At 61.5% G+C, this 12147-nt stretch overlaps 1 protein-coding gene across 1 annotated transcript in view; it reads left to right on the forward strand.

Annotated features, from left to right (window-relative positions):
- PRKAR1B (protein kinase, cAMP-dependent, regulatory, type I, beta) overlaps window positions 1–12147 on the forward strand; it is a 143607-nt gene that overhangs the window by 102822 nt on the left and 28638 nt on the right. Inside the window, exon 8 of the mRNA XM_012639082.1 lies at window positions 6258–6416. Within this exon, the coding sequence (XP_012494536.1) occupies window positions 6258–6416 (159 nt within the window). The remainder of the gene's footprint in view (window positions 1–6257; window positions 6417–12147) is intronic.

Consider the following 12147-nt stretch of genomic DNA (forward strand, 5'->3'; position numbering starts at 1 on the left):
CACGGAGCCCCTGCCTACGCACTCTCGCCTCTTCTCCCCACCTTCATTGCAGGACAGCACCCCCGGGCAGACTGTGACCCTCCTTCACAAGCTGACCTCCCCCTTTCCCCGGGCTGTGAGCTCCTTCAAAGCAGGGCCCTACAGCCCCTGGAGACTGCCAAGCCCTTGGCACCGTGGGGGTCTGGGCAGTCACCCCGTCTTCCTGCAGACGCCCGTCCCATGCTCCAGGCACAGGGCTGCGGCTGGCTCCCCTCCAAGCCCAGGGACGTGTGGAGGCAATTTTGTGAAGGGAAAGAGTGAAGTCACCCCATGTAACTGGAGTTCCCCAAATATATTGTCCTGGCAGATCCAAGCACCCCCCACGGCCCTTCCCCTCCCGGGCCGGGCCACAGGTTCAGGTACAAAGGCTGCCTTAAGCCCCTGGCTGGACCCCGGCTGTAGTGGGCGGGATGTCTGGGCTCTGTGGGCGGATGCCTGCTTCCTGGCTACAACCTCAATTGGCACAGTCGGGCCCTGAGCCCCCGACGGCTCAGGCTGTGACTTATGGGCTGTCCGTGAGTGGGTGTGCCGGGCCCTCGCTGCCTGGCCGCGGCAGGAACGCCAGGCACCTTCATCAATCTCCTTAGATCCCAGCCGGACGGGGTGGGCGGCAGGGAGTGCCCGTGGGGCCTGGCGTGGAGGGTGCTCCTGTGATGTGGGCGGCCCCTCGTGTGCAGGGTAAACACGCGGGGTAGCGTGGGTGAAGGCCACATTTAAAGGAATCAAAGATGCTCAGTAAGGAATCTGGAAGGAAAAAGTGGCATGTTGGGTGGCTGGGGTGAGTTATGGGACATACATTACAATAATTACTGTTATTACTGTTCCGGGTGGAATCGCGGCAGCCCCGGGCAGCCCCGTCAGGCCCCGTGTCTGGGAGCCCCGCGGCCGCATTTTGTTTGCTCATTTTCTGTAACTTGCCTTCCCTGGGGCGGTGGGATGGATTGCCCAGGACGCGGAGGACAGCGTTCAAGGCTCCGTGACCCTGGCTTTGCTGGGGGTGGAGGGAGGAGAGGGATGGTGGCCACGGGCGTCACTGCCTCAAATGCACTCCCTCTGCGGACCCTGCCCCGGCCCTTCAGATGGTGGGCCTGGGCGTGGCTTCCTGCGCACCCTCCCCTCCAAAGGATGGACACTGCCCTCTGACCAGCGGCGCCCCAGGGTGATGGCCAGGTGACCAGATGCCAACAGCACCGGGTTTGGTTTAAATTATGGTTTTCCAGAGAGTCTGAAAGTGCCTGCCGCAGTATGCGCGTTGCCAAGAGCTATAATCCATTTTTCTAAGTATAAAAATATCTTCCAATTTATTTTATTCGTGGAACATAGCATTTCTACTTAAAAGGACACTCAGCTGTGGACTGTAGGGCTCGGAACCTAGTTCCGTTTCCAGCCCTGTTTGAGGCCTGATCCTTCCCGACTGTTCTTAGGCCTTTGTTACCCGAGGCCTCGGCCTGTGCACCCCGAGGCGGTGGGGGGGCTCTCCTGTCCCTGCTGGCTGCAGGGTTCCACCTCCCTCCTGTTTAGTTTCACACAGAATGTCTGGGGGCTCCAGAGGCTGGGGGGAGGTGCCACCCTCGGCAGCTTGGGGCCCCCCGCCAGGAGCTGGGCCTGTGGTCAGGGCCCGTGGTGCTTTGTGTGTGTTTCAATGGTGGCAAACCACACACAGCATTTATCATTCTAGCCATCGCAAAGTGTTCGGGGCATTAAGCACCTTGTATGTGCAACCATCACCAGTGTCACCTCCAGGACTCTGTCCCCACGAAGTCCTAACCCCACACCCTCCCCAGCCCCTGGCACCCCCATCCTGCTTTCTGTCTCTGTGAGCTTCACTCCTGTGGGGCCTGCAGTGCCTGGAATGATGCAGGATTTATCTTCCGTGCCTGGCTTTCTTCACTGAGTATAATGTCCGCAAGGTTCATCCTCACTGGACTGTGTCAGAATTTCCTTCCTTTTTAAGGCTGAGTAATAGTCCATCGTGTGCAGATACCACTCTGTGTTTATCTGTCGTAGACACTGGGGTGCTTCTACCTTTGGCTGCTGTGACCGTGAGCATCACTCTGTTCTCAGGGTGCTGCGTTTTAATGTCATTTATCTGGTGCTGTGTGACCTGTGGTCCAGAGCTGCAGCACCTGGGGGTCTTCCAGCATCACTTCACCCATGAAAAGCGCCCAGGGGCCCCACACAGCCCTTTTTGTTCTCTGCTGAGGTCCTGGTAGCCGGCTGTGGGCACAGGCCGTGTTGGCGCAGCCTGCTGGGCTGTGCCTGGGGCTGGGGAGATGGGCCTGGAGCCTCCCCACACGGCCGCTTGTGGTGTTGGGTGAGGCTGGCAGGCCCCATGCCCGCAGCTCTCCCGCGCTGCGCCCAGAGAGACCCCTTGGGATTCATTTTCAGGAGGAGCAACTGAGTTTAAGGAGGGTCCACAGGGAGGTCAGATTTGAGTTCAGGGTCTCCGCTAAATCCTGCCTTTTGGGGCCTCGTTCTGTGTCAGGTCTGGGGGGAGACCGGGGCCACGGTGGATTGGGAGCCACCCAGAGGAGTGGTCTAGGTGCACCCACGGAAGCCTCGCGGCGGGGGGGCGTGATGGGGTGGCTCCAGCAGCAGAGGCAGACACGGCAAGCCCCCTGGGCTGACGCAGGCTGAGGCGGGGCTGGGGTCAAGGCGGGAAGTGCAGCGTGAGTAGGAGTGGAGAGGGGCAGGTGGCTAGGCGGTGGGCACACAGGTGGCAGTGGGGACGCTGGCCTGCCTGGACCCAGTGCCGACCTCCTGCTGTCTGTGGGAGCCTGGGCAGGATGTAGGAGAGGGACCGCTGGCCTCTGCTTAGCACTTCACGAGGCACAGACAGCAGCCTCGTCACAAGCTGCAACCCGTCCTTGCCCGGCCTCAACAAGTCGGCTCGGCGCTGTCATGGTGGCCTGGGCACCCCAGCGGCTAGACCCTGCGACTCGCCCGGTTTCGGAGGTGAGCATGGCCAGGTGGGGTCCCAGCACTGGTGGGACTCCTGTGGCCCTTGGGGCCCCACTGCTGTTATGCAGGCACTGAGGCCACCCGGCCAGTCCCCTGTCTGTCTCTGCAGCCATCCCCTGCTGTCTGCACAGTGCTGCTCAAGCTTGTGTGCGTTATCTGCTGAAATAGAGTCAGGAGTCAGGTAGGCCCAGGAACCTGCATTTGTACCTGGCTCAGGGATGCGGCACAGCTGGTCCCCCAGGGTCTCCCCCCTCCCTGCCTGCACCCCTCTGGCTGCCTGGCTGTCCCCACCTGAGCCCAGGAAGCTTTGCCTTCCCACTGCCTTTAGGAGGAACACCAGGGCCCTTCCCTCCTCCCAGGCTTTTGAGACAGGCCCCTCTCCTGCCGCGTTTGGCGTCTGCCCCAGCCCGACTCCTGCTGTACCCACTGCCCCCAATTCAACCCTGCCCCAGGGCCTTGGCACGCGCTGTCAGTCTGCCTCCAGCCCTCTCCCCACACGTCTTCCTCGTCCAGCCAAAACTCCCCCAGGAAAGGTCTGATCTGAACAGCCTCCAGCTGCCCTTTCCCCTGACTCTGCTTACCACTGTCTCCCTGGGCCTTCGGGGTTCACAGTGAGCATGTGTTTGTGCTAGCATTAGCCTGCAGCCAGCCTCGCTGCCGCTGCCGGTCAAGCACGTCCCCTGGGGACAGGAATTCTCCCCAGCGTGGAGCTGTGCCAGATGGGGTGCTCAGTCAGTGCTGAGGGGATCAGTGGAGGAGGGGATGCAGAGTGGCCGGTGGGAGCTCAGTGAGAAACCACAGTCCATGGCAGGGCATAAATGTAGCCCCAGGGGCCTCTACCATTTTTATTTTAAAAGAAGAAGAAAACACAAAAATGAAACAAAACAAGAAGTAGCCCCTTTGCGTACCAGCTGGGGTGGGGTCCGCGCTGCGTGGAGCGGTGACAGAGGCCAGTGTCCCAAGAAGGATGGCCCTTTGTCCTCTGGGGCCAGTGTGGCCCTGGGCCGTCCGCAGGGGCTGCACAATGGCTTTCTCTGACGCCGCAGAGGGAGCTCTCGGAGGCGGAGGAAGGGGGTCCTTACGGAAGGGCGTCCTGAGCCCGCTCCGCTTGGTCTGGCCCTGCAGCAGCGGACCCTCACTCCTTGGGGATATGCCCCAGCAAAGTGGGGGTGCAGCTGCCCAGGCTGGCTCTGCTGAGATGCACCCTCCTCTGTTCTAGGAGTCTCTGTGCTCTTTGGCAGGTGGTGGGGTGTCCCGCCCCTTGCCTGGGGCCGCCATTCCAGGGGATGGCTTCCTCAGTCCCCTAAGGTGCAAAGCGGAGAGCCATGCCCATGCCCCCGGGCACACGCCGCCTGCCTTCCTAGATACTCCTGTGTCAAGCAAACCTCCCAAACCCCTGAGCCCACGCTGCTTTCACGACTCAGCAAGAGGTCTCGGATTGGAACAGAATGTGGTGGGTCCTGGGGGTGCTGTGGGTGCAGCTGCTGGAGAATGGGGTTGAGCAACCCCAGCTGAGACTGAGCCAGCAGGTGCCCCCACCCAGGCAGCTCAGGCCTACCCAGGCGTGAGTCACATGCGGGGATGCTCAAGGCATGTGACACATTAGGGCCTGAAGTCCGGCACCCACAGACAGCACGAGGCACAACAGGGTGAGCCTAGGGTTCCGTAGTGAACTTGAGTGGCTTTGGGGAGGGTCATCTGGAGTTCCTGGAGACCCCATCCAAGCAGTGTGACGATGCACTGAGCTGCACCCTAAGAGTCGTGCATGTCGATGGTCTCGAGTTGTCCTTCATGAACAATTTTCTACAACAATGCAGGCACAGTGGGAGTGTCGGCTGTGAGACGGGGGCCTGGCTGTGCCCAGGCCACCGACTGCCATCCCCAGGCGTTGGGTCCCCTGCGAGAAACAAGAGGCACATGTTCCAGAGGATGTGCTTCTGAGGTCCCTTCACCCCAAAAACTCTGGGATGGCAGACCCTCCCTCCACGTGTCCCTCTGTGTCTGGGGGGGGACACACCCTGCTCCTGGGAGGACACTTGTCTCCTGGAGCCTTGAGGGGCATGGAGGGACGCTGCGTTTCTCCTGCCCCGAGGCCAAGCTGCTCAGCCTCCCTCCGGGAACGCGGAGCCCAGGCTGGCCGGGTGGGGGCCACAGACTCCGCAGGGGACTGTGCTCGGCACAGCTGCCCTCTGTGTGCTGATTCGGGAGTTATCACCTGCGTGGCGTTTTCTTCCAGATAGAAAACTCTGTGCATCGGTTCTTACCCAGATAATGAGTCATTGATTTCAGTAAGAATCGACTTATTGAATGATTCATGGCCACCCATTCTTTCCCGATACGCACCCAATGGGAACGGTTTTGCCAATGGGAACTATTCTTCAAGCTCATTGACACAGGGAGGGATAAAGACTGAATTGTGTCGAGTCATAGTAGCCAGATCTGCACCGTCCCTGCATAATGAACAATCTGCACCATTCGTGCACGGATGCGGCCGTGCGCGGTCAGTGCATAGTGGCACGCTGTGCAGGGCGTCGGCCCTTGGGGCCTGAAAGGGAATCTTGTCCTGGCCCCTTCCTGGCCCCACTCGGTAGCAGGACCCAGCTGGAGGGCTCCCGTCCACACTCCAGGCCCGAGGAGCTTGGGTGCTGCCCCTGGGGAGGGAAGAGTTTGCCCCTGGGATGGTCGGCTTGGCTCCTTGGGGCCACAGCAGCATGTACGGGGGGACAGGGGACCGGGGTCCTCAGGGTTTCTTGGGGGCGGTAGGAGACGAAGGGGCAATGGGTGAGTGGAGAAGGCAGGGTGGGGTGCTCATCAGACTCTCGGCACATGTGAGGGACAGAGCGCCAGGGCAGGTGCCACGTGGAAATCGCAGGGTCCCGCTCACTGGTGCGCAGCCAGGGCGCTAAGTCTGAGAGGCTGAGTCCAGCGTTGACGAGGAATCCACTTGAAGGCTGCTGCGGGGCACCTGGGATGCTGGGATGCAGATTGGGCTATGTCCACCCGGGTCCTGGTCTGTCCCATCGGCCACGGGAGCCTCCTGCCTCAGGGGCGACGCCCTCCGGCTGCAGCTCTGAGCAGATCTGTGGGTGAGGCGGGTGCCTTGGTCCATGCGCACGCTGGCCTCCCTGCAGCTCCAGGGCGGGGCGTGGGGACTTGGGCCCACAAGGGAGGGGCTGTGCCCCTCCGTGCAGGGACCCCTGGGTGGGAAGCAGCCAGTGTCCCCCACACGTGACGTTTCTCTGTCCTGCTCTCCAAAGGTGTACGTGAACGGAGACTGGGTGACCAGCATCAGCGAGGGAGGCAGCTTCGGGGAGCTGGCGCTCATCTACGGCACCCCCAGGGCCGCGACCGTGAAAGCCAAGACAGACCTCAAGCTCTGGGGCATCGACCGCGACAGCTACCGGCGCATCCTCATGGTGAGTGGCGCCCTGGCCACGGGAGGCTTCCCAGGGCCGGGGAGGGACCCGGCTGTAGGAGGAAAGACATTTCCTCCTCCTGGTAGGTTCAGCCCATGAGAAGGGAGGAGAGATGGGAGGGTTCTCAGAGCATCTGAGAAGGCAGACAGACGGCCGGGGCACAAAGCCCTTCCCCAGGGTGGTGGAGCAAAGCTCGCTGCCGACGCAATGGGGCCGGCTGCACCGTTCCCCCGACTCCCTGTGTGTGGGGTTTGGCCCTGGTACTTTCAGATTTTGTCTGACATGTAGCCACATCTGCTCTTAGTGTACTCTGCACAGTGGGAGAGTGTGTGTGTGTGCACATGCGTGTGCATGACTGTGCATGTGTCCACCCACCACGGGGCAGCTGGGGCCATGGGCTGGTCCAGCTCTCTGGCAGGGCCTCACAGGGGGCTCCTGGGATGAGCTCGTGCACCAAGAAGGTCCCTCCCAGGGAGGGAGCCCCCCCATGCTCTCCCTGCACACGGACTAGGTGCCGGCACTGTTCCAAGTGCTGGTCCCTCAGGCAGCAGAGAGGCTGGTGTCCCAGTGGAGGGGCAGACAGCGTGCACACAGCCTCAGGTGGTGACAGTCCTGGGAGAAAAATGAGGCAGAGAGGAACGAAAGTGGGCTGAGGGGTAGGGAAGGGGCTGCTGTTTTATAAAAAGGCTTAGAGACCCCCTTGATAAGGTGACAATGTGAGCAGAGGCCAGAGCACCACAGGGTTGTCCAGGAGCAGGGCAGGCAGGGAAACAGCAAGTGCAAAGGCCCTGGGGCGGGGCTGCTGGGAGCGTTTGTGGGCAGTGAGGAGACATTTGTGGTTGGGGGATGCAGCACCTGCCCAGCCTGTGGGCCCACAGCCTTGCAGGAACCTCACCCCCACTTGGAGCACCCAGAGCCACTGCAGGAGCTGGAGCTCAGGAGTGACAGGAGCCAGTTGCACCCAGCCCTCTGGGCCGGCCTAGGGCCACCCCAGCCAGGGCAGAGCAGCCTGGGGAGAGTCATCCAGGGAGGTGCTGGGCCTGGCGGTGCTGGGCTGGCCACCCTCTCATGGTCTCGGGCCTCATCTGCAGCCCCCGCTTTCCATTGCTGGGCAGCGGCCACGGGGCAGCGCCCCGACCTCAGGCAGCTCCTCAGCTCTCTGCGCTCAGCCTGCAGTGACCGCCTGGCCAGGAGCTCGTCCGAGGTGGCCAGAGGGGACCCAGGAGGACCTGGGCAGCCCTGGGAGAGTGTTTGCTCAGAGCCATTTCCTGCGGGGCCTGGGAGGTGCCCAAGGGAGGCACGTTACCAGGAGACCTTTGGCCTCTCCTCCCCTGCCCTCCCTGGGGTGGCCCCACACCCAGGGGCTGCCCCCCTGCTCCATGCCCGAGACCAGCCAGTGGCAATGGCGGGAGGTGGTGGCTTGGTGTCGAAGGCCCAGAGTGCAACTTCTAAGGAAGGGCTGGGGTTTGGGGTGTTTGAGGAGGAGGCCTGGGCAAGTCCCCGAGCCTGGTGTAAGACAGGGCCCTACAAGCTTGGGGACGATTCCAGCCTCGGGAGCATGGCGACCACATGGGAAATGGGGTTGCTGGACGGGAGGGGCAGGTCTGCAGTAACGTCCAGCTCTTTCTTTCCCGCGTGGCTCAGCACAATTTCCGGGGCAACTTTCTCACCCGGCCCCGAGCTCCATGAGCTCTGCATCATGCCCTCATGGAGCACTAATGGAGCGCCTGCTGTGTGCCAGTGGCTCCTGCATGGCCGTGGATACACCAGGCACAAAGCATACGACCCTGGGCCCCCGAGGGGATTCCGTGGAGCCCAAGTTCTCTCTCTTCTGGTCTTAAACAAGCTAAATCCTGTTTTCACCCAGAAACTGCTCTGTCCGCCAGCCTCCCCTAGAGAGGGGCCAGGGTGGTTTGGAAGCTCAAAGAGGACACAGCAGTTCCTGCCCCCACTCCCCAGCACACCTGGCCCCCGGGTTGCATAAGCCGCCGGTTCCCTGCCCTCCGATGCTGTGCCATTCCTGGCTGTGGGATTTTTGTGGCTGGAACCTTATATTCAGGGAAGTTCCCAAACCACCGAGGGAGCTGGCGCTTCCTCTGTTTTAATTTTGGATTCTTCTGCGCTAAGAATAGCCAGAGGGCCTGGCTGGTTTGGAGGGAGCGCCTTGCAGGACGGGTCTGTGTCTGCATCAGCCCTTAATCTGGGCAGATTTGACGCGTCCGTCATGCTAGGAGTGTTCCCGCTGCGAGTCCACTTAGCGTGAAGCTGGGGCTGCCGTGGGGGACACTGGAGGTTCCTCGATGTCCACGTCCTCCCTCCACCGCTCCATGTTTTATTGGGGGAAGGACAGGGCTTCCAGGCAGGGGCCTCGAGTGTGGCCGGCGCTCACTAAGCTTCTTTCTTTTATGCTTTGAGGTCTGTTTACCCTGAGTCTTGCTCAGGATCCCGTGTCCAGAGCTAACAAGTGTAGGACTCCATGGTAGAGGCTGTGCCGCAACATCCAGAGCCCACCTGCCTTGGGCAGCCCAAGACCCCTTGGAATCTGGGTCCTTAGCAGAGGTTGGACCCTCCCCTCCCTCATCCCCGCCGACCGGTGAGGCCTCATGGGGTGTCCTGACGACTGGGCACAGCCACTGGGGGCTGGGAGGGGAGGCTGTTCCTCTGCTTTTGAGCACAGGCAACTCGGCTTGGCGACCTTGACGCCACCACTGGGGGCTCCTTCTGGTCCCCTGAGCCAGGGCCTGCCCCTCTGTATCTCAGGCAAAGTCACAGCAGCCCAGGGGGACCAGGCACCCCCACTCAGGAGCAAGGATGCTGAGGCCGAAGGGACTGTGGGGCTGCAGAGGGTGTCCACTCAGAGGGGCCACAGAGCTGAGACCCCACCTGGCCTGCTGGCCCCTTCCTGTCTGAGAATCACCTTCCCCTCTTGCAGGCCCTGGGCCCCACCAGACCCCACAGTGGTGCCCTCGGACTGAAGTCGCTGACCCCACAGCTGCACAGAAGCCAGGGCCGCTTCCCATCGTGGCTTTGGTGCGAATCTTTGCTCATCCCGGCTCTGAAGCATCAGGGAGGGGCAGTTTGGAGCCCTCGAGCTGTTTGCTGGGAGGCTCGGGTACTACCAGTCACTGTGCCCTGCTGCGGAGTGGTCTTCCGGCAGTTTCCTGCCGCCTTTTAGGGAAGGCCAGCTGTGAGTGGCCCAGCAGTGTGGCCGCTAGAAACACCCTAGTCTGCCAGACTTTATGAAAAGTTCCCTCTGTCCCCGGAGGGCTGCTGTCCACCCCGGGCCGGATCAGGCACCCTTTGCTTTCAGGGAGGAGGGCGTGTCCAACACAGGAGCCGCCGGCGGCTGGAGACACAGATGGGTGCGCGTTGGGGCCTCTCCCTCCATGCTCTTCCCTGAGGTCAGCCCGCCAGACACCCCATCACTTGGAAGTGGGAGCTGAGGCCAAGGCAGGGACCACAAGACTGGGCAGAGCTGAGGCCAGGCCCCAGGTCCCCATACCCTCGGGTGAACTCCTCCGAGGCTGGCTGGGCCAGTGTCGGGAGGCCAGTCCCAGCCCTTCCACGCTGTGGGCTTGAGTGAGCCCCGTGGGGGCATGAAGGTCACCTGCCTCACTCAGCTCAAAGCCCACCTCAGGGTGCCAGCCGATATGCTGCAAAGCCCCCGGAGTGGGTGTCCCAGTGCCACCCAGACAAGGAGGCCTCCCAGATGCCTTTATGGGGCATGAACAGACAGCCCAGGCTCCCAGCCGAGCCCCACCTACTGTCTTGACCGCGGAAGGAAACTCTAGTGCGGAAGGAAAATGATCCTGGGAGGAGGGCGGCCTTCGGGGCTGGGCCCCTCCCGCAGGTCCCAGGCAGCCACCTTCAGCTGTCATTCTGCACCGAGATGGATGGGCCAGTTGCACTAAGCTTTAATGTCTAAGGTTCCCGGGGCAAAACATGCTCGCATTCCACCGGTTGGGCGTAATTGCTGGGCAGTCAGTGTGAATTATAAATTATTTTTCAAAAGAAATGCCTTTTTTATGGCCGGAGGGGATCTAAAACAGCCTGGGCTGGGTCATGGAGCCTGCTGCTCCACCGAGGACGCCCAGCCCCACTCATGAGCAGACACGCTGGCACGTTCCGCTCCACGGCGCCTGGGCATTTCCAACAGAGCCCTCATGTCGCTGGGGAAACCGGCTTGTCCAGGGCACCATAGTGGGCGCAGGAGAACCTTCTACACTGTCTTGGTCTGGTTGGTCTCGGGCCAAGTTAATGACCTGCTGGGCTGTGAGTCCCCCAGCCCTGTTGGGGCTTTTGCCGGGGACAGGGGAGCTTGGGGAGGGGGCAAACAGGACACTTCCATTTAGAACCTCCAAGGTTCTAAAATTGGGAATTGCAGCCTCTTGGGGCTCCCACCCCACCCTCCCCTGGACTGGGCAGTGGGGCGTCCACACATCAGAGTTGCGAGATCAGTGTCACCTGGCTGGGATCCACGTGGCCACACGGGCAGCCATGCCCACCAGGACCATCCTCTCCAGAGTGTAGTCCTGAGATGTGTCGTGCACATGCGCTTTGAACTGTGAGTACCTGCCTGTGTCTCAGAACCGTGCTCAGGGCGCGGGGCTGTGCAAGCTCACCTCTCAGTGTCCTGAGGGGCCCTGGCGGATGGCATAGTACCTGAGCCACTCTGTCTTCTGGCTGCCAGGCACCCAGGGAGGAAGGGCTCAGAGCAGCCAGGCCCCCGAAATTCCTGGTTCTCTCTGTGTGGCGTGGAGCCCCCACCCTGCAGCAAAGCCCATCTGAAAGTGACCCTGTGCCACTGAGCACCAAGACCCGCCGCTGGCTCATGGGGCCGTGGGCATGGTGGCGAGAGCGTGAACTCCATCCAGCTCCGCTCCCTGTCCCTGGGAAGCATGGGCATCACGCAGCTCTCTGAGCTGCCCTTCTCCAACCCAACAGGAGGATGGAGCATGTTGATACCTAGTACAGTGCCGAGCACACAGTGGGTGCTCTGTGGATGCCCCTTCTGCCCCTTCCAGAGGACACAAGATGCTGAGTGTGAGTGGAGATTCAGGGTGACCCTACTGTTTCCAGGCCAGTGTTGAGCCTGGTGATGTGAGCACAATTCTGGAGCAAGACTGACCCATCTCCTGTCCCAGCCCCACCACTGGGGGGCCCAGTGGGCATGATCAGGCCACAACCCTGCCCTAAGCCTCTCTCCCCCACAGAGTGGAGATAATAATAGGGCTACCCAAAGGGGCTGAGGTGCGGGTAAAGGAGAGGACCGCAGGAGGCGCCTGGTACCCAGTGAGCACTCAGCAGTCTTAGCTGTGCTGTTCTCATCACCTCCTGAGAAGAGGAGGAGTCCTGGGCATGGTGGGGCTGCCAAGGACTGGTGCTAGTCAGTGGTCATTGCAGCGGCTCTCACCCCCTATCTGATGATAGGGAAGTCATCTGAGGCTGGCACCCCCTGAAACTCCACGGGAAGCAGACAAGGGACCTTCTGGGCTAAGGTGGAGATGGCCCTGACAGAGTGGTGGTTAGTAGTCAGGGGGGAGGGAGGAGGAGCTCAGGTCAGAGGCATGGAACATGTGCCTAGTTCAGTCACTCTCCTGATAGAGAAACCGAGGCCCAGGGGAAGAGACTGGTCTAAGAGCCTGGGGAGTTATGGGCAGGCTGGGACAGGAATTGGAGTGTGCTGACACTCCTGTGAGGCCTCCTCCATTGTGCTCAGTAAGAACCCCCC

The sequence above is a fragment of the Propithecus coquereli genome, unplaced genomic scaffold (genome assembly GCF_000956105.1).
Source record: "Propithecus coquereli isolate 6110/MARCELLA unplaced genomic scaffold, Pcoq_1.0 Scaffold137, whole genome shotgun sequence".
Lineage (NCBI taxonomy): Eukaryota > Metazoa > Chordata > Mammalia > Primates > Indriidae > Propithecus > Propithecus coquereli.